This window comes from Mandrillus leucophaeus, unplaced genomic scaffold (assembly GCF_000951045.1).
Source record: "Mandrillus leucophaeus isolate KB7577 unplaced genomic scaffold, Mleu.le_1.0 Scaffold1511, whole genome shotgun sequence".
NCBI lineage: Eukaryota > Metazoa > Chordata > Mammalia > Primates > Cercopithecidae > Mandrillus > Mandrillus leucophaeus.
In genome coordinates this window covers 169,800-194,855 of record NW_012101490.1, presented here as the reverse complement: position 1 = coordinate 194,855, position 25,056 = coordinate 169,800, and the positions used below count along the sequence as shown (strand labels likewise).

The 25,056-nt window shown below is 49.5% G+C and overlaps 1 protein-coding gene across 1 annotated transcript in view; it reads left to right on the top strand.

Moving 5' to 3' along the window:
• Nucleotides 1-25,056, top strand: part of LOC105535906 (A disintegrin and metalloproteinase with thrombospondin motifs 17) — a 231,163-nt gene that overhangs the window by 199,693 nt on the left and 6,414 nt on the right. Inside the window, exons 13-14 of the mRNA XM_011975158.1 lie at nucleotides 6,313-6,517; nucleotides 10,671-10,823. Of these exons, the coding sequence (XP_011830548.1) occupies nucleotides 6,313-6,517; nucleotides 10,671-10,823 (358 nt within the window). The remainder of the gene's footprint in view (nucleotides 1-6,312; nucleotides 6,518-10,670; nucleotides 10,824-25,056) is intronic.

The following is a 25,056-nucleotide window of genomic DNA, read 5'->3' as shown; positions in this document are numbered from 1 at the left end:
TCTTTTTTGGTTCCACATAAACTTTTAAGTAGTTTTTTCCAATTCTGTAAAGAAAGTCATTGGTAGCTTGATGGGGATGGCATTGAATCTATAAATTACCTTGGGCAGTATGGCCATTTTCACAATATTGATTCTTCCTATCCAAGAGCATGTTGTGTTCTTCCATTTGTTTGTGTCCTCTTTTATTTCACTGAGCAGTGGTTTATAGTTCTCCTTGAAGAGGTCCTTTACATCTCTTGTAAGTTGGATTCCTAGGTGTTTTATTCTCTTTGAAGCTGCAAATATCTTACCATACTGTTTTTTAATCTGTCATCCACATAGCCATTCAGTGGCTATGTGCCATTCTAACACTGGATAATAGAGTTTAAAACTGAGTAAACCAGGATACAGTGGCCTAGCTTATTCACAGCTAACCCTGCTGACTGAGACTCAGCTCAGACATCACTTCCCCAACCCTGAGGCAGAGCAAGGTGCCACCCTGGGCCCCCATGGCCCTATGTTCACCTCCTCTACAGCAGTGAGCCTCGTATACTGCTGATCCAGCTGGTTATGTGGCTCCTTAGGGCTGAGCCTACTTCCCAGGCAGAGCTGGGAAGTAGGAGCGGGAGAGGAAGGAAGGGCGTGGAGCAAGGGCTGTGCCCTGAGCTGCCCGGTGTGGGACCCGCAGTCATGAGTGCATTTGTGCTCCTCTGTCATGGGGAGACTCGAGGTCCCCCATGGTGGGGTCAGGAGGCTGCACTGTCGCAGGTGGAGCTTGTTTTTGAATTCCAGCTGGCCCCAGGACTCGAGAGTTTATCAGTCCATCTGGCAATGCCCATTGCACCATAGGAGGGAGGCAGGGGCAGCCCCAGAGGAGGGATGAATGGCAGAGAATCCCTGGCTCAGGAGCAGGGCGGCACCCGTGTGCTGCACTTACACCCCAGGTGCTGGGGGCTGTGTCACCCTCCCACTGTGAGGCTCTGGGCCGTGACGAGGAGGGAGATTGTAAGAACTCCACTGGAAAGGGCTGGACAGCAGGAAGGAGGGATGCCTGAGGTATGTTCCATTCTGGCACCAGAGGCAAAGGAGAGAAGAGGCTGGACAGCTAGCCACCCCTCGCCACTCTGCGGGAATCTCCCGTGTGAAAACAGTGCCCCTACCAGGGCCATTTCTCCAAATTGCTCAAATCAAGAAATCACTTTTGTGGGAAGCCTCTTAAATATACAAAACTTTTTGAATGAAATTTTTGCTTTTTCCACGTTCCTCTTGACTCTGTTTCCCCACAGATCTGGCTTTTTAAGTCAGCAAGGGGACAGGGGATGTAGAGACATCCGGGGCAGGACTACTGATCCTTGCCCAACTCATCCCCTGTCCCTTCCGTGTGTCTTGGATGTGACCTGTGTGTTGGCCAGAATCACCGCCCACGTCCACTAGAGCACCTGCCGTGGTCACGTGCCGGCAATGGCAATGCATCCTGTGGCCTACGGCATGCCAAGTGGCATCCCCGTGAGCAAGACATAGGGGCCCCACTTCTCAGGCTTGACCCTGGAAGCACAGCAGATACAAAGGCGGGAGCAGACTCAAAGCTGTTTTCACAGTTGGATTCAGCACAATAGCGCCAAACAGGTCTCACCCTAAAGCCTGACGTCTTTATTCACAAAGTCAACTGCAAAAGGGCAAGACAAAGGAGATCCAGTGGGAGTCAGTTCATGAGAGACAAAAAGAAGCCCAGGATGGGGAGATTAATATGTTTAATCTGGCTGCTTAAAATATAGAAATAGTATCAAGTTGGGTAACGTTGATGAAGTCAGAGTCCCTGTTTTAAAAAAGAAAATCACATTCAAATTTCTTTTTTTTTTTTTTTTTTTGGTTTTGGCTTTTTTTTTTTTTTTAATCTTAATAGACTTGATTCTTTTTTTTTTTTTAGTGGAGGCGGGGGCCGGGGGTACTGAGTCTCACTCTGTTCCTCAGGCTGGCAGGCTGGAGTGCAGTGGTGCGATCTCGGCTCATTGCAACCTCTGCCTCCCCAGTTCAAACAGTTCTCTCGCCTCAGCCTCCCAAGTATCTGGGACCACAGGTGCACACCACCATGCTGGGCTACTTTTGTATTTTAGTAGAGATGGGATTTTACCATACTGGCCAGGCTGATCTTGAACTCCTGACCTCAGGTGATCCACCCACCTTGGCCTCCCAAAGTGCTGGGATTACAGGTGTGAGTCACTGCGCCCGGCCTAGACTTGATTCTATAGAGTACTTTTAGGTTCACGTCAAAATTGAGAGGAAGGTACAGAGAGATTTCTCATATACTGCCTGCTGCAGGCACGCATGGTCTGCCCCGCCAGATGCTACATTTGTTACAGCTGATGGACCTACCCTGACACATCACTACATCATTATCACCCACGTCTATGGTTCATCTTAGGCTTCATTCTCAGTGTTGCATATTTTGTGGGTTTGGACAAATTTATGACATGTTTCCACCACTATAGCATCATACAAAGCAGTTTCGCTACCGTCAAAATTCTCTGTGCTACAACCAGTTTCCTTTTTTAAAACAAAAAGGAAAGGGACCAGTTTATTTTGTGATTGTAAGCAAAGAATCACAGCTACCAATCTCCTATTCTGTGCCTCTTCTTCCCAGGTACAGACATTTTTTTTCCTTTGGGAGAGATGTGGCTTATTCTAGGTTCAAGGGTAATGGTCATGCCTGGGTCATGGCCATCGTCATTCTCATCTTGGGGAGAGCGTTGGGTCCTATGAAGGCCCAGAAGTCTAGTGAACCTGGTTGACGCTCAGTAAATGTCTGCCCCACTGAATATTTTCCGTATCTCCTTCCAAGAGCACCTTCTAGTGTTCTTCTATTTTCTTGACCATAGCCCCCAGCAGGCATAAGATCTGTGTCCTGGGGTCAATGTTTCTACAGTGATGACTTTAGAAACCAGTCTGTTCTGAAAGCTTTCACCGTTTCTCAGGAGTAATGAGAGAAATAAACATAGGTTTTTATTCATTTTAAAGATGTCTCCTTTATTTGAGACTGTGTCTCTTCTATATTTTTAGTGTTAAGATGTATTCTGGGGGAGCTGGATGGTTGGGGCCGGGCACAGTGGCTCATGCCTGTAATCCCAGCACTTTGGGAGGCCAAGGCTGGTGGATCATCTGAGGTCAGGAGTTTGAGACCAGCCTGACCAACATGGTGAAACCCGTCTCTACTAAAAATACAAAAATTAGCCGGGCGTGGTAGCGCATGCCTGTAAGCCCGACTACTCGGGAGGCTGAGGCAGGAGAATCGCTTGAACCTGGGAGGTGGAGGTTGCAGTGAGCTGAGATCGTGCCATTGCACTCCAGCCTGGGTGCTGGTGACAAGAGCAAAACTCCACCTCAAAAAAAAAAAAAAAAGAAGAAGATAGTGGCTAGTTTTTTAGTGTGTGTGTGCTTATTGTCCCTATTCATCACGTTCATTCTTGCTGCTTCCAGGCCACATCTGGGCCATGTTGTCCACTGTAAGAAAAGTAGTGACTGAGCAGAAAATGAATGGGAGGGATTGAACATCTGCCACACAAACTCTTTTGGCCAAAAGAAGAGAAAACTTAAAGGGGAACAAAAGAGCTGTCTTCACATATTTAAGAAGGTCTCTGGGTTACTCCAAAGACCAGAACTAGGAGAAATGAACTAGGAGAAATGTGTAGAATTTAGCTCAGTTCTCTTCGTGTTGAGTAGTGGCTGGGTGCTGAGATGAGACTCATGGCCACCCTGCAGGAGTTCTCCATCTCTTACCGAGGAGACAGTGACAGCAATGATAGCTAAGAGTTACATTTGCATGGGTGTCCGTGTGCCAGACACTGTTGTAAGCAGTTTATGGACAATGTGCCACTTGTCCTCACAACTGCACCCCAAGGGAGTCACTGTGGCTCCCATCCCTGCCATGTGAGCCATGGATCCAAGAAGGGGTTCACTGGAGTTAGGCCCCAGAAGCCTGAGGACAGAGTCATGAGTCTGCCAAGGGGATTAGGACTTAGCTTCAGAAGAGGTGCCCTGGAACAAGGAGGGACAGTTTGGGATGGAGGGGAGGAGCCCAGGTAGCTCTGTCTTCTCAGCACCAGAGATGCCAGCGCCACCGCAGTTGGTTCAAACCAGCCCCGTCCTCACCGGGACTGCTGCAGGAGCCTCCTCTGGTTGCCTTGCCATTTTTCTGCCCACTATAAACTGGTATCCATACCAAGCTGGTGGCCCTCTCAGAGCCAAAAGGAACATGTCACTTCTCTCTCAAAACCCTGCAGGACTCCATCTTATTTGAACAACAGCCACCTGGGCCAGCCAGGCCCTAGGAATCTCACCCTTCTGCCTCCCAAATCCCATCCTTTCCCCTCACTCTCCGCTCCCTCACTCCGCCTCCACCCCACCAGCGTGCCCCTCCACCACGGCCTTTGCACCCCTGTGACCTCTGCCTTGGAAGCCTTTACCCGTGTAGCCACAGGGCTCACTTCCTCCCAGGCTCTGCTCAGATGTCCTCTTCCCAGTGAGGCCTTCCCTGCATCCTGCTGTAAGATAGCAGTCACCCCCACCTACTCCCTGTTCTGCTCACACTGCTTGACTTGTCTCTAAAGCACTTGTGACTGTGTGTTACGGTCTCTAATCTCATCTAGTACATTTGTTATATATGCTGTGGTGATATATGTGGTTCACTGGGCATATATGGTCTGCCCCCCTGAGAATGTAAGCTTCAGAGGGCAGGGACTTTGTTTCACTCACTGCCTACTCATAAGAACCTAGAAGGTGCCTGGCACGTGGGAGGCCCTCAGTAAATCTGCAGCGCCTGGATGGTCAAATGAGCCATTCAGCTGGGACTGGAAAGTGAGAGACAGCTGGCACCATCCAGTACCCATTCAAAGGATCCTCCCAGTGGGCAAAAGCTATAGACATTGCTCAACAGTGGGATGGCCTGGCACGGCATGATCAGACTTGGTTTGGGGCAGGACTCAGGACTGTTTTTGACTAATGAGGAGGAACTGAGTGGCCGTGAGACCTGGTGGTGCACAGGTCAAGCTGCTTTGTCAGGTGGTGAACTCTTGGGAGCAAGGAGTTTATGAGGCAGGACAAGAAAGGGCAAAGCCAGTTGGCTCATCCAGAAACCAAGCAGGGGAGATCCCTCAGTGTTCCCCAGAGGGCACTGGAAAGCCTATGTGTGTCCTGAGGAAGTATGATTCCCAAGCTGCTCAGCTGCTGTCCAGCGACCTGAGGCCAACAGACGCCTGCTGCATCGGATCATCCAGCTGTCGCGCAGGGAGCTGAAGTTTCATGTTTTATTTTTTGTTTTTATTTTTCGGGGGGACAGAGTCTTGCTCTGTCACCCAGGCTGGAGTGCAGTGGCACGATCTCGGCTCACTGCAGCCTCCACCCGCTGGGTTCAAGCGATTCTCCTGCCTCAGCCTCCTAAGTAGCTGGGATTACGGGCATGCGCCACCACACCTGGATAATTTTTTGTATTTTTAGTAGAGATGGGGTTTCACCATGTTGGCCAGGCTGGTCTCGAACTCCTGACCTCAAGTGATCCACCTGCCTCAACCTCCCAAAATGTTTGGATTACAGGTGTGAGCTACTGCCCGGCCTGAGCCGAAGTTTTAGAAGAACACTTTCAGATGCCAAACTCAACAGCCTCTGTCTTCCCACAGCCCACAACTTGCCACTCTCAAGCATCACAGCCATCCCTGGAGGCTCTGGAAAGCAGGGAGGGCCTAGTTCCGGTTAATCAAGCTGGGACTGGGGTGGGGTGGGGGGTTCTTTGTCAATGGCTGTATCAATCCCCTATTGCCGCAGTGACAAACAACTCCAACATCTCGGTCACTGACAGAAGTGCAGGTGGTAGTGGTGCAGGCTGTCTGTAGGGGCATTCCCTGTACTGGGACTGTTCTCCCAGCAGAGGGTAAGAAGCAAAGAGAATCAGAGCCAAACCGCATAACCACGTTCAGAGCTTCTGCCGGGACACGGCCAGCATCCTGTTCACTCACACCCTGTCAAAAGAAGCAGGTCCTGTGACAACAGGCAGATATGTAATTCCCTAGATGGAGGCCGTGACCAGATAATTCCGTCTGCCGTAGGGGTGTTGATTGCAGAAAGATGTCTGTGCTGAGGAGACCATCCAACCAGAGGACCACTCAAGTCACTCCCTCTGTGCCGATACTCTGAATTATGTCCAAGGTTGACTGAAAAGCTTCCTGAGTCTGCCTGCCTCTTTCCCACCACAGGGCAACAATTCCAGGATCTGGCTGGAAGGCCTTCCAGAGAGGCTGGCCTCTCACCCGAGTCATTCTCTCTCTCTTTCCTCCTGTCTGGCAGGTGGGTAGCAGGTCCATGGAGCCCCTGCTCGGCGACCTGTGAGAAAGGCTTCCAGCACCGGGAGGTGACCTGCGTGTACCAGCTGCAGAACGGCACACACATCGCTACGCGGCCCCTCTACTGCCCGGGTCCCCGGCCGGCGGCAGTGCAGAGCTGTGAAGGCCAGGACTGCCTGTCCATCTGGGAGGCATCTGAGTGGTCACAGGTGGGTGCCTGGGCTTGCCGCCAGGACTCAGCCACAGGGACTCCAACACGGTGCCACGGTGTTGGTGACATTCTGGTGCCTCCCAGCCCTCGCTCGCCCCCAGGTCAGCTCGAAGTTGTGTTATAGCTCATGTGTTCTTAATTTCCATCTCAGATAACAGCGTGGCTACAAAAACACAGATACCATGTCTCTCATGATGTACATGTTGACACCACAGTGAAGGACTATTTGATCCCATTTCCTATGAAAATTCCCACATCAAGATAGGACAGACAGATACTGACCGACTTTTTAATTCTCCTTTGAGTGTATTTAACTGTGGTGTGCTCAGGCTGGGAAGGTGGTTTCAAAGGTTTTCCTTTAATCCCCCAGCAGTCTTTGTAGATTACAAGAGTCAGATGCCAGGAGGGACAGCTTTTAGTGTGCAAGTTGGAGTTACAAATCTCATGCCATAAAATGTTTTGGAAAGAAGTGGATTAAGCCTTAAGTCTTAACTTTGAAGGTTGGTCCTGGGAGTACGATTTTATCTTTGGTGATGTCATCCTTCAGGGCTTTGCATTGACTTTGCATTAATGATTTTGACTGTTTGGCTATAAAACTCAAAAAAAAAAAAAAAAAAGCTGAATAAAGGGCAGGCTTCCCTCAGGTCTTCCACCACAGTAGTCTAGGAAACTCAGAGAGGCTCATCCAAGACACTCTTTAGTGTGGAAAATATTTTTAAAGTTCCCTCTATTGCCAAACAGTTGGAATTATTTTGAATAAAAAAGTATTCAGCCCATTTTTAATGAAGGAAAACTCTGCCATTGGCTGCTCTAAAACAAAGGTTAATTTTCAAACAGATTGTGGCATGTATTTGTTTATAGATCTGAATCTTTATCCTACATTTTATGATATTTTAGGAAAGGAAGAGAGTTTGAGATTTTGTTGTTTGATTGGTTTTTTTTCTTTATATATGCTGACATTTGTCAGTTTAACATTAGAGGGATTTTTTTCGGCCGCTTGCTGGCAGAGTTGAGGCAGGTATTCAGCCCCCTCCCCTTTCCAGTACCCTAGGTGAGCCTTTGGGTTTTAATTGCCTAGCTCTTGATCCAAGTAAGATTTGTGCTTTGATCAGATCAAAACTATAAATTTTCCACTCAGTGGTGAAACCCTGTCTCTACTAAATACAAAAAAGTAGCCAAGCATGGTGGTGCACTCCTGTAATCCCACCTACTTGGGAGGTTGAGGCAGGAGAATCACTTGAACCTGGGAGGCAGAGGTTGCGGTGAGCCAAGATTGCTCCATTGCTCTCCAGCCTGGGCAACAAGCATGAAACTCTGTCTCAAAAAAAAAAAAAAAAAAAATTCCACTCAGACTCTTTTTATGGAGGAAAAAAATGCCTCCCCAACAAGCCTGACATCATCAATTATCATTACAGCACTGAAGATCTCTGCATTTGGAAAATGTGAGACAGTGGGAGCAAGATTTAAATAAATTTCTCTGTGCCTGTATCTATGTGCACACCTAATCCTAATCCCGAACGAACACCACACCAGTCAGCCTAACTCTGGCTTAGCCCAGGCTTGAGCAAAACGCTTTCTTCTCAACATTTAACTTGGAATCAAATCATTCCCCACGGGAAGCTCGCGAAGCTGGTACTTCTGCTGCTTCCCAAGTACTGAAGTCCCAAAGTGAGTCTGTCTTCCGCTGGAAGCAAATGGGTTTCAGTTCCTTGAGGGAGAGTTTTTGTGGATGTGGTCACTTTTATCCAACCAGCTGTGTTGATTGCTCTCACTACCTACCCCCAGCTTCTTCCCGACTTTATTAGAAGAAGGATCAAATATCCAGAGGGAAGGAAAAGGTAGTGAGTTTCTCCTGTCCTCAGCTTGCAGGCCCCGCCCGTGATGGAAAGCAGAGAGACTACAGGGCACCCTCCTAGGCCCCTTTGGAGCTGGAGCTGTCCTCAGCAGCCTGCGGCACCGCTCAGACAAAGGCTTCAGAAAGAGAATAGGTTGCTGGTCAGAGTTTAGTTAAGGGTCAGGGTTTGATTAAGAAATAGGCTGGATGTTCAGAGCTTGAAATTCAAGGGGAAGAGGCGAGGAATGCAAAGTAAAGACCAGGCAACAGTGAACTTAGGCAGAAATGGTGCATGGGCTCCTGGTTGCAGAGGAGCAAGTTGTGTGGGTGCTGGTGCCAGGGGTAGCCCACAAGTCAGACAGTGAGGACAGAGTTGCTGAAATGGTCAGGAAACCTTGCCACGTAGAGAAGCAAGTGGTAGCCCTCCAGTGCAGTGCCCCGGGGCTCCTGCCCCTGCTCCTGCATGCAAAGCCCACCGTGGACTGACCCCTGGCATCCGAGGACCCTTTAAACCAGCTCCACACTCCACACACAGCGACTCTCTCCACTCCCTGAAGGGGACATTGCAGCCAGTTCTGAAGCATGTGTATTTCAAACCAGCCTAAATTAGCCTTGAAAGAAAACCTCATAGGATCTTTAGACAAAGAGCTTAGTTGAATTCATAAGAAAGAGAGGCTGGGCGTGGTGGCTCACACCTGTAATCCCAGCACTTTGGGAGGCCAAGGCGGGTGGATCATGAGGTCAGGATATCGAGACCATCCTGGCCAACATGGTGAAATCCCATCTCTACTAAAAATACAAAAATTAGCCAGGTGTGGTGGCATGCGCCTGTAGTCCCAGCTACTCAGGAGGCTGAGGCAAGAGAATCGCTTGAACCCAGGAGGCGGAGCTTGCAGTGAGCCAAGATTGTGCCACTGCACTCCAGCCTGAGTGACAGAGCGAGACTCCATCTCAAAAAAAAAAAAAGAGAGAGAAAGCTAGATCATATTTTGGGATAAATGTTAATAACAAATATCAAGATTAACATTTGTCCTTTATGTACCTTTTTTCCAGTGGACACAGTGGGATTTCTCTTTCTTTTCTTTAGAGATGGGGGTCTCTATGTTGCCCAGGCTGGTCTTGAACTCCTGGCCTCAAGTGAGCCTCCCACCTCAGCCTCCCAAAGTGCTGGGATTATGAGTGTGAACTACTGAATTTGGCCTAGAACTTTTTAAAGTTGAGTTTGTTATAACTCAAGAAAGTCACTGCTGTAGCCTGCCATATTTTTGGTAAAGTGAGCAAGTATGAAACCGCCTTAGCAGAATCCAGCCTTCTGCACACCATCTTTCCAAGTTATGTGTTTACGCCTGTGTCAGGGACAGGGCTCCCAGGGCCAACTTGTTTGTGAGTTTTGTCCTCCTGAGGCTATGGGTCAGCTCTGCCTGGGCTTCCTTCTGCTTTGCTTTTGGAGATGGTAAGTGTTCTTGCCAGCCCAGGCACCGTCCCTCCCCAAGATCTGTGGTGGGCGTGTCAGGAACAGGCTCCAGATGCACCCCAGAGCACCCATCTGCTGTGCTGACACCCTGTCACACCCTCTGTCTCTTCACACCTTCTTGCTGCTGGGAATCCTGAACTCTGGAGGGCGTGCACATCATTCGTCACCCACAGGCCCTGCCCAGGTCCCCTCCCCACTGCCCCTTGCCAGGTCTCCTGCAAGTAAGTAAACTACCACATGCCTCTGTCACCATTCTTGGTGTCTGCGTTAAAACATTCACTGGAGCTCTTTGCGAAGGCTTTCCACCTGCCTCACGAGAAAGTCACCTGCGGCTTTTCCTTCCTTCTGCCTCCTCTATCTCCCGGCTGGAGCGAGGTCTTTGTCCCAGACTGGCCCAAGCAAAGCACGTGCACCTGGAGGCCATCTGGGAAGATCTGGGGCCTGGGACTCAGCTTCAGGGCCTCACCTGGCTCCAGCTGGGCCCTGTTCCCTGCAGCACTCATGGGTCCATCACACACCTGCCCTTTGAGCTCATGTATTGCCTTAAGCTTTTGGACCTGACAAGTGGCCACTGAATTCCACTCCCCTCATGTGACCTTATGAGTACCCCAGGTTCTTCCCACTCCTGATTCCTGGGTCCCTTCCCCAACACTGGTCACTTGGCTGGGGCCCCAGCTGGGACCATGTGCATAAGACCCTGTAGACCATGAGCTTTTTGAGGACAGAAGTGTGGGTTTTCGTCTTTGCATCATCCCACACCTGGCACCTCGGAGGGAGTTAATAGCTGCTGATGGACTTGAATCAAATTGGAACTGGATTAAATATTCGAATGGTGTCTTGCAGTGTTCTGCCAACTGTGGAAAAGGGGTGCGGAAACGGACTGTGGCGTGCACCAACTCACAAGGGAAATGCGATGCCTCCACCAGGCCGAGAGCCGAGGAGGCCTGCGAGGACTACTCAGGCTGCTATGAGTGGAAAACCGGGGACTGGTCTACGGTGAGAGCAGCCTGCTGGCATTTCTCTCTGTGCCCCAGTGCAGGGGGCTCGAGGGTCGGGAGCTCAGCTCTTGTGATGGGTCCCAATTCCACACGGCAATCGGTAACTAGGCACATTCACTTTCCTTCCACCTGCTGCCACTACCCAAGACCCCGTGTGCTTCCTCCCCTGCTTCTCCCACAGGCCACACCAGCACTGCCCCTTGGGGCTCACTGGGAGAACCCCACTGCTTCACATGCATGCAGAGGGAACCCAAACGCAGCCCAAGGCAGGACGCCCGTGCCCTGGATGCCAGGCTTGCCATGCTGTGCAGTGGGCCGGCAGGCCCCAGCCTCCTGCCATGGGGACACTTGGGGCAAACATCACTTCCATTCACTCCCAGGACCCCTGGGCAAGGGCCTGGAGATGCAGGGACAGACAGGGCAGGGGGCTTTGAGGTGGGAGCAGGGAGGGGTATCACAGAGCTGCGGAGTCAGCACTCTCAAGACCAAGGGTGAATAAAGGGCCATTGAATGTTTCTCCAAGTAAAAAAATGATTTGTTGTTTAACCCCTCTTTTTTCATTCGTCTGATACATTTGAATGATTCCTGTTTTCTGGGGACCAAGGTGAGCACCACTGCCACCTGTAAGAACCTTCTAGTGGGTTTTCTTGAGAGTCTTTTCACAAAATCTGTACCACGCCTCCTGTAAGCATAGACCGTGTTTGTCTTTCTGTATGGTCTTAGCAACTGAAAAACTCCTGCTTGCTTCTCCTGATATCTCTTCACTCAAAGATTGCAAACTGCTGACCTAGAGCCATTGGTTTTTGCTCAGCCTACACAGTATCTTAAACATGTTGGAATTAGTGGCTAGCATTTTTGCCAACATTTTAATGCATATTCTAATCACATGATTGACTGCCAATATGTTCCTTGTGTGAAAAAAACGTTTACTTGAGCTGAATGTTCATTATCTTCACTTTAGACAGTTTTTTTTATTATACTTTAAGTTCTGAGGTACATAGCAGAATGTGCAGGTTTGTTACATAAGTATACATGTGCCATGGTGGTTTGCTGCACCCATCAACCCGTCATCTAGGTTTTAAGTCCCACATGCATTAGGTATTTGTCCTAATGTTCTCCTTTCCCTAGTCCCCCGCCCCCCAACAGGCCCTGGTGTGTGATGTTCCCCTCCCTGTGTCCACGTTTTCCCGTTGTTCGACTCCCACTTATGAGTGAGAACATGCAGTGTTTGATTTTCTGTTCCTGTGTTAGTTTGCTGAGGATGATGGTTTCCAGCTTCATCCATGTCCCTGCAATGGACATGAACTAATTCTTTTTTGTGGCTACATAGTATTCCATGGTATATGTGTGCCAGCCACATTTTCTTTACCCAGTCTATCATTGATGGGCATTTGGGTTGATTCCAAGGTCTTTGCTATTGTGAACAGTCCCACAGTAAACATACATGTGCATGTGTCTTTATAGTAGAATGATTTCTAATCCTTTGGGTATACAGCCAGTAAAGGGATTGCTGGGTCAAATGGTATTTCTGGTTCTAGATCCTTGAGGAATCATCACACTGTCTTCCACAATGGTTGAACTAATGTACACTCCCACCAACAGCGTAAAAGCGTTCCTATTTCTCCACATCCTCTCCAGCATGTTGTTTTCTGATTTTATAATGATCACCTTTCTAATTGGCATGAGGTGATATCTCATTGTGGTTTTGATTTGCATTTCTCTAATGACCAGTGATGATGAGCTTTTTTTTCATGTTTATTGGCTGCATAAATGTCTTCTTTTGAGAAGTGTCTGTTCATATCCTTCGCCTACTTTTTGATGGGGTTGTTTGTTTTTTCCTTGTAAATTTGTTTAAGATTCTTTGTAGATTCTGGATATTAGCCCTTTGTTATATGGATAGGTTGCAAATTTTTTTTCCCATTCTGTAGGTTACCTGTTCACTCTGATGCTAGTTTTGTTTTGCTGTGCAGAAGCTCTTTAGTTTAATTAGATCCCATTTGTCAATTTTGGTTTTTGTTGTCATTGCTTTTGGTGTTTTAATCATGAAGTCTTTGCCCATGCCTATGTCCTGAGTGGTATTACCTAAGTTTTCTTCCAGGGTTTTTATGATTTTAGGTCTTAGGTTTAAATCTTTAATCCATCTTGAGTTATTTTTTGTATAAGGTGTAAGGAAGAGGTCCAGTTTCAGCTTTCTGCATATGGCTAACCAGTTTTCCCAACACCATTTATTAAATAGGGAATTCTTTCCCCATTGCTTGTTTTTGTCAGGTTTATCAGAGATCAGATGGTTGTAGATGTGTGGTGTTATTTCTGAAATTTCACCTGAACATTTAGGTTTTGGCTTTGCTATGAAAATGTGGCAACATGGCTCAGGCAGGTAATTTTGCTTCTGCCTCTGCTTTACGAAAGGAAAAATGGTTTTTCCATTGGAAGGCAAAACTTATCAGAATCTGATCCCTGCAGAAATGCTACCACCTTCCCATCAGCCCAAGTCAGAACACAAATTTCTCCAAACTCTTTGAGTAAAAAAAAAAAGCCAAATTTCCCAATTCCCTGTTTGCCTGATAGTGCTAAGGTGCACTATTATTCTGGATAACAGTGAATTTGAGAAGGACCTAAAACACCTCCTTCCTATTTACTCCCTGATCAAAACATCTGACCAAGGCAACAGAACTGAGGCTGTCAGTCCAGTTTCCCCAAAACCAAACAGGGATGCCACACAGTTACTTGGATGTTAATAAAGCTTAATATGGAGCTGCCAGGATGTATCTTACACTGGCAGAGAAACTAAACTTCAAAACTCTCACAAAAGATACATGTGCTTTGGCTGGGCATCGTGGCTCACACCTGTAGTCCCAGCACTTTGGGAGGCCAAGGCAGGAGGATTGCTTGAACCCAGAAGTTCAAGATCAGCCTGGGCAACATAGGGAGACTGTGTCTCTACAAAATAAATAAATAAACAAACAAACAAAAATAAAAATCAAAATTAAAAAAATAGCCGGGCGTGGTGGCACATGTCCATAGTCTTAGCTACTTAGGAGGCTGAGGCAGGAGGATCACTTGAGCCAGGGAAGTCAAGGCTACAGTGAGCCATTATTGCACCACTGCACTCCAGCCCAGTCAAGAGAGCAAAACCCCATCAAGAAAGAAAGAAAGAGAGAAAGAGAGAGGGAAGGAAGGAAGGGAGGGAGGGAGGGAGGGAGGAAGGAAGGAAGGAAGGCCTTCGAGCCATGAGGACTTGAACTCATGCAATAGAGACATTAAGGGACTGAATGACAGCTCCGACTCTCCACTTACGTGCCTTAACCTCTCTGACCCCTTGGTCTCTTTATCTCTGAAATGGGAATCATAAACACTGGCCCTGCCTGTTTCTCAGAGATGCTTAGAGGTTTCAGAATGTTAATATATGTGTCTAAGCACTTTGACAACTAAATCCATTTCATTTCATTGCCCAAAATCCGCCACCCAAAGGTCACAGGGTTTTGGGGCACAATCCCCAGGGTTATAACCCATTCCGATCTGACTTAACCTTGTCTTATCAGTAGGGCTTCCAGCCTTTTATAGACAACACTGAGAAATTCTCTATCCAAGCACATCCAGACCTAGCTTGAAAAAGATCACTGATCCTAGCCCAGAGACATATAGGTGAGCTATCAAAAGACTAGGTTCTGATCCATAAGTAGCATGTTGGCAAATGTGCAGGATCATCTGAAGAACTGATGATTATTTTATACCTACATGGTTATAGAGAGTCCAGAAGATGTAGAAGCGGACCTGCCTAACACAGTAACAGGCAGAATAACATTGGACACTAAGTGTTCAGATGTGTACTGGAATAAAGCTGTCATTGTCATCAGGGAATTGGAAGGGTCCTAGTAACCACGTCCTAAATGCAGCCTGCACTATTGTTGGCGCCTGTGCCCACAGGGGTCCGGGGCAGAAGCGGAGGCAAGAAGTGGCCAGTTCTAGGCCTGGGCCACACCTGCCCATCTGGGATTGGAGTGCCTAGCACTACTTTCCTTTTTGTGGGGTACCCCTGTGCCTCATGTCACTGGTCCCCTCTAGCCAAGGTTGTCACCCCTGCTGCACAGAAGAGGGAATGGAGGCTCAGAGCAGTTACCTGCCTCGCCCACACCCCGGCAGAGTCCAAGCTCCTGGACCCAGTTCAGTGTTCAGGCTGTTTGGTGGAATCCAAGCAAGAAGGGATTGGGTAGGAACCATGATGGCGCCTTTAAGCTGAGGGGCATCTTGTCGATGGTTCTTGGGCTGCAGGGCTTGGCTCTCCTCAGCATGACCATTCTGGTTCTGAGGACTAGCTGGACAATTTTGCTTTCTTAAGTACCTTGACCTTCCTGGTACGAGGAGCCACAAAACAACCAAAGGATGGACAGGAATAACACTCAGCAGTCCTGCCCGGGACCTGGTGCTCATGCATCACGTGGCTCACTCAGCCCATGAGCCTTCCCTCGTCTGCTGTCTGGGGTCCCTCCCTGGCCAAGGACACTGCAAGTTTCCCCAGACAGGACCTTCAGCCTTCCGGGAATACCTGTCAGGTAAGATGAAGCCTTTTGCCTGGCCGTCCTCTCTTCACCAGCCATGCTGTGAATAACACTTCCAGGCTTTCAGAAGAGTGAGGGGTTGGAGTCACTGTGCCCACTTTTGTCATAGCCCGTTTGACAAGCTGTCACTGCAGTAAGAACAAGAGGGATTTGTGGGATGTGAGGGCCTCGGTGACATCTTGGTTGCGGTGTTAATCTGCTTTGCATTGCTGTAAAGGAATGCCTGAGACTAGATCATTGATAAAGAGGTTTATTTGATTTATGGTTCCGCAGACTGTATAGGAAGCACAGTGCTGGCATCTGCTTCTGGGGAGGCCTCAGGAGGCTTTTACTTGCAGCAGAAGGTGGAGCTGGCATGTCACATGGTGAAAGAGGGAGCGAGAGAGAGAGAGGGTGGAGGCCCCAGACTTTTTTTTAACAACCAGCTCTTGGTGAACTAACAGAGCGAGAACTCGCTTATGACCATGGGAAGGACAGCAAGCCATTCCTGAGGGACCCACGCCTGTGACCCAAACACCTCCCACCAGGCCCCACCCCAACACTGGGGGACACATTTCAGCATGAGACTTGGAGGGCACAGACACCCAAACTGTATCAGCCACTGTCTGGAGCTGGCATCGGATGGCATCCGATTGTGTGCACCAGGCTGTTATGAAGAGGGCTTAGCAAGGGTCCCCAGCCAGAGCCAGAGACTGAGCCTGAGCCTGAGGCTGAGCTGGGGGAAGGTTGGTTTTAGCAAGCAGAGAGGGCCCGCAGGGACATTAAACTGGAGTTGGCACCGTGTGTGTGTGTGTGTGTGTGTGTGTGTGTGTGTGTGTGTGGTGTACCAGGAGCATGCTGGTGGGGGCTGCATAGACATGAACCAAGAGACCCCGACCCCAACTGTCGACCTCACCACCCTCCCTCCTGCTGCCATCACCTGGGAGAGTTGGGGGCTGGGCACCCCCCACACCACCTGCCCCTCAGTACCCTCCCCCCAGGTAGAGAAACTTGCCCATTTTTCCCTCTCTGCCTTCTCTGGAGAAGTGGGAAGAATACATTTCCCCAGGGTGGTGGTGGGGAGCCCATGTCCTCAGTCCCTGGAGACCAGACCTTTCTAATTAGATTCCACGGGATGAGGCTTCCCCAGTGTTTTTGTCTGATTTGAACTGTGTGGGTTTGCCGTATGGTTTATGTGTCATCTTTGCTGTCCAGCTTGCAGATGGTGCCACGGTTGCACCCATGGGTTCCACTGCATTTTTAAACCAGTCACCCAGGGCTTCCTTCCTGTAACGAGCCACCAAACCTCGTCATGTGCTGGCATTTGAAGGCAGCAGACAAATTGCCCAAAAGGAAAGCAGAGAGAAGGCGGAACACTCTCCATGTATCACTGTATCTGTGGAAGGTTGTTCGTGTAACCAGTTGTTCCAGTTTCTATTTCTTGTCCAGTTCTAGCTCTTGGGAGGCAAACACTGCCGCAGCAGCAGCGTGCTGGGCTAAGCAGGTGTTCCCCTCGCTATGTCGCAATAGAGGGAGCTCAAAAGGTGAATCTTTCAGCAGATGGAAGCTTTGATATCCCCATCCAAGCAGTCTCCTCTCACTTCACCCCAAGGTGCTGTTGAGAAAGATGAGACTGTTTCCAGGGAGGTGAGGAACGGGCCAGTCCAAGAGCATGCTGCAGGTGCTAGCTGGGAGAGGACGCCCAGGGATGGCTGAGCACTCCTGCCACTCAGAGCCTTGGGGAGGTAGGCAGGGCCCTAGGGAAGATGGGGCCCCTCTATTCCTGCCCCTACCCCTCATCCCGGCCTCGGCCAGCAGCAAAACCCTAACCAGGGTCATGTGTGAGGGACACAAGTCATGTTCCCATCCCTGCCTAGAGCACTCCTATCACTCTGGTATGTTTGAAAAATGACCTGCAGCTGCCTTCCCACCCGGGATAGTAGCTCTTTCCAGAAAACAATGCCGATCATTGTTTTCATCCACTGAATGCCGGGTCTATGTATTCCACTCTGGGGGTGGCGGGCCCTTAAAATGGGGGAGGAGGAAATCTCATTTCTTTCTAGATGGCATGACTTCTGAGCATTAATCACCACTGAAATGATGGGATGTTTCCAGTGAAAAACACATTCTGGAGGGATTATAATAGATGATGTTTTTAAAGAAAACCATGACTTAATAGACCAAGGGAAGAGAACGGTGTTCCCTTATACTGAAAAGAAGAAAGTGGTCGTTGAGCCCCTGGTGCCAGTGGAGGGGACTGATCTGACTTGCAAGGCCTCTGAGCACCCTCACAGCCTAAGCCAGCCTTCTTTCTGTCTATAATGTGGAGATAGCAGTGCCTCTCAGAGGCCTTTCGAGTCAAATGATGCAGTACATGTTCAAGGATCTGTGTGCTCTGAGCCCTAGGAGGAAGTCAGGGAGAACCAGTCTGAGGTCGAGTTCATGTGTATTTTGCTATGTCGTTGTGCTCCCTGGAAACCCAGCTGTTAGATACCTCTCTATGTTCTAGGCAGGGAGATACAGGCTCGAGTTCCATAACCTTAGCAGTGTATCACGCAAGAGGGTAGTTACAGACAGTTTTCAATGTGGACACACCATCTCTGAGGCCCGCACTTGTTTGGTGTGGCCTGACCCACCCGCCCCACCCCAGCCGGCAAGGCCTGCCTGCCCGGCTGTGGCCCCCAGTTGCTGTGGGCATGTGGCCAAGTCACTTCAGTTCAGCCGGCATTTCTGGAGCTGCTGTTCTGTGCCAGACCCTGTGCTGGTGGTACAAGAGTGGACAATGACTCTTGCCTAAAGGGAGACAGACAAGGAGCTGGCTATAGCGTCCCATGCTAAGTCCCACTGAGCAGGTATGAAGTCAGCACTGTGGGATCCAGACAGCCCCTGCCTGGGGAGCCACAGCTGGGGGTGGGTGCAGGTAGAGGGTAAGACAGCTTTTACTGGGATCAGTGACATTGGCCCGTGACATTTGCTGTTGCTTTAGAATTTACAAAGCACCTTCACTCAGGGTATGTCACTGGACCCTCACCCGTCAGTCCCTGTTTTACAGATGAGCAAGCTGAGGCTCAGAGTGGTGATATGGCTTTCTTCACAAAGTCACACAACTAGAAAATGGCAGGGCTGGTAACCCACCTTGGCTTAAAGTGCAAGATCATGTCGGAGGCTTAGATTCCGAATTTGAAACCAGACGGAGCTGAGTCTAAGAGGCTTATGTGCTCATTATTAAATCAAGTATCTGTCTGCTCTCTCCTCAGCCCACCACGCCCATCGCAATCTGCTCCCCCAAAGGCTTTGAGTCAATCATTTACACTGTAATGTAAATCTGTTATCCCTCTAGGAGATCCTGCATGTTTAGCCTCCCCTTAATTGTGAAATTAAAAGTTGAGTCCTTATTGAAGAATATGTGAGCATCAAAACTCAAGTGCACAAGGCACTGGGGACCCTGGGGCCCTTTTCTGGGACATGTGAAACTGTGCCATGGCAGCAGCCAGCACTCTGCATCCAGATCAAGAGAGGTAGATCCTCCATTTGCCATCACTCCTAGGAATGTGAGCAGCCAGTGAAAGGCAGTGACCGAAACTCAGTGCTTTTCTGGGCAGGGGCAAAAAGGAGTGGGGACAGACACTTCCTTAGTGTGGAACACTGTGTGTGAGTCCACAGAGCCCGCCATCGAGCCATCCGTGCTTTACAGAGAGAAGTTCGAGACCCAGACCATGCTCAGATGAGAGCAGTGAGCTTGCTGAAGAGCAGTGAGGTCCCAGGAAATTGCCAGGAGGGGTGGCTGCAGGGAAGTGAGGTGGGCCACACGGCCATGCTGAATGGTCCAAAGGCCAGTGCCTCCATCTCCTGGGCCCCGCGCCGTCCCTCCATTTGCTCAGTGTCCCTTGTCAAAGCAGCCGCCTTTGCAGGGAGTGAGAGATCAGAGAGTGGGGGAGCCTGGTCACCCCACGCCCCGTCTCCACCACACTCTAGATTCTAATCACTGCCTGCATGTGGCTAGTAAGTCAGAAGCCATCATCCCTAAGTAGTGCTATTTTTGTCATTGACCTCAGAGCAGCGCAGGTGGTTAAGACAACACAGGTTCACAACCCAGCCCCGCTGCTGTCCCCATCTCACTTTGTGTGAGCATCATCTGCCGTCAGATGAGTCTGGGGGTAGCCCTCATAGGGCTGATTGAGGAGTGAATGGCGTCCAAGCATAGCATTCACCCCAGCGCTGGCACAGGGGAAATGCCCAGTAGGGGCTTTTGATCATCATCATTTTCACAATCACCATCTGGGGCAGTCATCAGCCTCGTCTCTCATCAGAATCTCATTTCTTATATGGGCCTGTAAAATGTTTATGTATTCGAAGAACCATCCATCGAGTGTAGCTCAGGCCCCATAAATGGTGCGTGCTGTGGTTGAGTACCCACACGTGATGACGGCATGGCCTGGGGCAGCTGTCTCGCTGCATCTTTCGCAGTGGGTGATGGGAAGCAAATTTGCCCACAGGGAACAGCTCCAGCCCCGGGAAAGAGGATGAGAGCTGCCCTGTGGTCTCCTCTGTGCTTCAGTCCCCAAGAGCTCTAGAGGTAACCCGGCCCCTGCAGGCCATCGGGGGTCACCTCAGCCTCCTGGTTCCCTGGCTAGAAGGTCCCAGCCACAATGTGCAGGTCAGCAGGCTGCGAATTCGGAGGAATGAGGGACACCTGAAGCTGAGACTGCCAGGAAGAAAGCAGGCGTCGCAGGGGGAGTGGGAGGGGGTGTGTGTCTATGAAAGCATTTCCTGTTTCTCAGCGATGGCACAGGGAGTGGGGATTTTCACTGTCGTTTAACACTGCTATTTCAGGTTTCACCGCTTAACCGCTTCTGAGGTTTTCCTTGCTCATGCCAAGTCTCGGGGGGAAATCTGTTCAAAATGCTTTTGAAGAGCTTTTGACATTTCACCAGCCAAGCACCTTTTCAGTAGAAAAGGCAGTTACTGTCAGGATTCTGTCTGTCTCTTTCTTTGCTATCCAAAACCAGCCTGAGGCAGGCTGGCCGCTCAGAGACTCACTCAGTGGGGATGGGGGTGCATTCATTGTGCTTTGAGAGTTCAGCCTTGCATGATTTCACCCCATCCTGGGCTTGTGCTCACCCCAAAGCCAGTGGGGGGAGCCAGTGGGGGGCAGCCCTGCCTGGGCCACTCTGCAGGAACCACAGCCCAGGCGTGTAGTTGACATTCCTGGAGTGTTTTCCTCTTCCTGAGAGCTTTACAGCCTCCTCTGGCTAATTCTCAAAACATCCTGTTGGGATCTGGTGTTATTTACAGTTGTGATTTTACAGCTGGGAGAAGCTAGGAGAAGGGAATCCCGCTGTGGGGAAGGATGTCATCAGGGTGGGGGTGATGGAGACCTGGTTCCTCCCTGTCGGGGGTGGTGCGGGCAGGTGGGAGGCAGGGGCAGGCTAGCCGTGTGGCTTGGGAAGACTCACATGGACACTCTGAAACCTCACATTCTGCTTCTCTGAAAGGTGGTGCCGTATTCCCAGCAGACACCACTTATTGAGCACCTACTGTGTTCTGAGCTCTGGCCACAGCAGCTGTCAGTGTGAGGATGAACAAGCTCGTACATAAGCCCGGTGCCCTGTACACAGCAGACAGGCAGGAGGTGGGCCCTGCTGCGATGGCAGCTGCCGTTTCTATTATTATGAAAGAAGCTAGTAACGCTTGCACAGTGTCTCACTATCACATTGGTCTGGGGAACCTAACATCTTTTCTCTTTTTGCTGGAAACTCTACCTAAAGGGAAATCTCTTTTTCACAGTAACTTCATGAAATAATTTGCACAAAAAAGCACATGAGTAAATCCAAATTGAACCTCTTCCCTTTGTTGCCGTGAACCTTTTGCCCTTTGCGCATCAACAATTTTGTTACTGTTTTTCTGATGACACCCCCTCCCTGCCTGGGAAGGGTGGTGGGCAGATGCGGAGGCTGCCTCTCCACCGGGTGGCCAGCTCAGATGCACGGCTGTGGGCACCTGCTGGAGTGGGGGCTCCACTCCAGGTTTCCTGGCAAGGAGCTTTTCGGTTAAATTTATTGCTGCCTCCATTTCTGTCTCAGTTACCTGAGTCTTGGAAAGCCACATGAAATGTGGATGTGATGAGCCCCTTGACAAAAGGACTGTCAGTGAGAGCTTCAAACAAGACCAGATATGTTTTTTATAGATCTGTTTGCTTGGATTATTAAAGCCTAAAAAATGGCTTCACAGCGATGCTTGGGGCAAGTTTGATGCTATCAGGAGACACTGCAGTCTCCTCACTGTTCAATTAAAACTGAAGCCTCAGGGGAGGCCAACAGAGAAGGAATTCACCCCATGCGCCTGTTATCCTTCCCACCACCGCCCAGCTCAGGTTACGAGGATGTCCTTCTACAGCAACCCCTTCAGACCTGTCTGGAATCATGTTTGTCTTCAGGACCAAAACAGCCTCTAATTGTGCTCCCCGAGGTCTGGCTGCCAGATCAACTCAGGGAGCCAGGCAGACCGGGCTGTCTGCACCTGCCTGTGGAGGGCCTGGTGACCTAAGGGCAGCCCAGGGAGTGCTAAGGGAGTGGGCCAGGTGACGCAGTGTGCCTTGCTGGGCTCCAGGAGCTCCCTGGCCAGCTGTCTGTGCTCTTGGCCGTGCATTTGCTGTTGAGAATAATAAGAGCAGCATTTGTTGAGCTCTACTCTGAGATCCCCCGCTAGGCTCCTGTTCCATACTGCCTCTACTCCAGGAGACAATTCTGTAAACAAGAGTTTATTATCCTCATGCTGCAAATAAACTGAGGCTCAGAGAGGTTAAGTCATTTACCTGAGGTCACACCGCTAGTAAGTGGGGATGTAGCATGCCAACAGGCCCCCCTTCCCCCTGGTGCCCCACACCGCACAGCCTCTCCATCAAAACTCTGGTTAAGGAGAGTATATTACCTGTGGATTTTAGGCCAGGGCAGGCCTGGCACCACCTCAGCTCAAATGAAAATGCAGCTGGTTAGGATGGTGGGCCACCAGCAGGTTACACCAAAGAGTCATTGGCAGAATTCTCCAGTTTTATTTTTAATTATAAAAGCAGCTCCTACTATAGAACACACTAAAAGGAAAATTAGTCCCAGAAACCATATGCTGACGTGGTAAATTTTCATAATGGTTTGTCTTCCAAACTGTTACATAGGTACACACACATCTATATTAAAACGGGGTGGCTTCTGTACATGCCACTTTGTAACTTGTCTTCTCACCTAACACATGGAAGCATCCTCTAGGGGGCTGGCCCAGACACAGCTCCAGGCAGTTAAGCAAACACCCCAAAATTCTCAAAAATTCTTTCAGGTGAGCCAGAGCCACCCATAGCCCACAGCTGTGTGAACAGCACCCACTAGGACTCCAGCTAGAATTAAGCAAACCCTAATTCTGATGAGAGTAAAATGCCTACAAGGGGCAGAGCCCTTGGGACCACCTGCCCTCAAAACCACCTTCCACCTGGCCCTGACCTGGCCCTGCCTCATGGCGACACTAGTGAACAGTGAGAACAGACACCTGTCCCTGTTGAAGGACTTTGGAGATACCCTTCCATGATCTCATGGAGCAGTTCTATTTATAGACTGGAAAATTAAAAGCCAGTGACCCAGGCTAGGAAAGATAATGAGTAAATGGTGGAGATGGGCAGTGACCTGGTTCTTTGATTCCCACTTCCAATTAAAGCTCCATTCAGTACAACCTCTTATTCACATAGGAGGATGGAATTCAGTCCATGAGATGGGGGTCGCTGGACCACTTGCCACTCCTACCTCTGCAACTTTGAGCAAGACATGGATCCCCGCCAACCTCAGTGGCCGGCATCAGCCGTGAGGATTGTTGTGGAATGTTCCACGCTGCCGTGGAGGCCTATGAGGGATCCCTTGGGAAGAGCAGGCACACCACCTGCATATGCTGGAGACGTGCCACATGCCAGCCTTTTCCCCTCAGCCCCAGAGCAGGCTGCACAACACTAAGACCTTTCAGAGGGGACATCTGTCTGCAAGGTCACCCTAAATGCCTGAGTTTCATGATGGTCATTGATCATTTCCAGGCAGAAACCTTGCCAATGCTGCACTTGGTTTTAATAAACCCACAGGGTGAAGCCCTTGCCCTTGTGTGATTTTCACATACATGGTAGCAATACTCACAGAGGAAACAAACGGAAGCCCTTCCTGGCACTCCTGTAGGACTGAGCCCCTTAACAGCAGTGATTCTGTGGGGCTGACTCCCCAGCTGGTAGGGCACCTCCTCAAGAGATGCAGGGGAGTGAGGTGGGCTCCTCCATCCATCTGTGCAGTTTCCTCCCCAGAAATCCAGCAGCCCCCCACCTCGTGCTCCTCTCTCCAGGAAGAAATAGGAAGATGCCTGGCTTTCCCTCCTGGGTACATGTTTTGCAGTAGAGGCGGCACTGTGGCCAATGGCCCAAGGAAAGATCTGAAGAGAAAAGGGATATTGGTGTTGCCTGCAGGTCAGCAGTCAGCAGGTATATCCTTTTTTTTTTTTTTTTTCTTTTTTTGAAACAGAGTCTTGCTCTGTCATCCAAGCTGGAGTGCAGTGCCGTGATCTCGGCTCACTGCAACCTTTGCATCCTGGGTTGAAGTGATTCTCCTGTCTCAGCCTCCCAAATAGCTGGGATTACAGGCGCTCACCACTATGCCCAGCTAATTTTTATATTTTTAGTAGAGACAGGGGTTCTCCATGTGGGCCAGGCTGATCTCGAACTCCTGGCCTCAGGTGATCTGCCCACCGCAGCCTCCCAAAATGCTGGGATTACAGGTGTGAGCCACCGTGCCCGGCCCGCTGTTCTTAAGTGGGCCTCATACGTGCCAATTCACAGAAATGAACCCTGATTATATGGTAAGCCCATTTTCCCAGGAAGCAGGGTTTCTTTTAAATTACATAACTCATTTAGATATAAAAGTTTCTAGTGGTATAAGTGGACTCATTAAATGCCTACCATTAAGTAATGTATTGATGTAGTTACACGTTCATATTTAAAGTTATGCATTATAAACATTCAAATTTAGAAATGTTACTATTTTCTTTTTCTTTTTTTATCTTTTATTTTTTCTTTTATTATACTTTAAGTTCTAGGGTACATGTGCACAATGTACAGATTTGTTACATAGATATACATGTGCCTTGTTGGTTTGCTGCACCCATCAACTCGTCATCCACATTAGGCATTTCTCCCAATGCTATCCCTCCCCCAACCCCCACCCCCTGGCAGGCCCCCCGGTATGCGATGCTCCCCACCGTATGTCCAAGTGTTCTCTCATTGTTCAGTTCCTACCTATGAGTGAAAACATGCGGTGTTTGGTTTTCTGTCCTTGTGATAGTTTCTGTGAATGATGGTTTCCAGCTTCATCCATGTCTGTGCAACGGACATGAACTCATCCTTTTTTATGGCTGCATAATATTCCATGGTGTATATGTGCCACGTTTTCTTTTTATTATACTTTAAGTTCTAGGGTACATGTGCACAACGTGCAGGTTTGTCACATATGTATACATGTGCCATGTTGGTGTGCTGCACCCATCAACTCGTCATTTACATCAGGTAAAACTCCCAATGCCATCCCTCCCCTCATCCCCCTCCCCATAATAGGTCCAGGCGTGTGATGTTCCCCTTCCCGTGTTCAAGTGATCTCATTGTTCAATTCCCACCTATGAGTG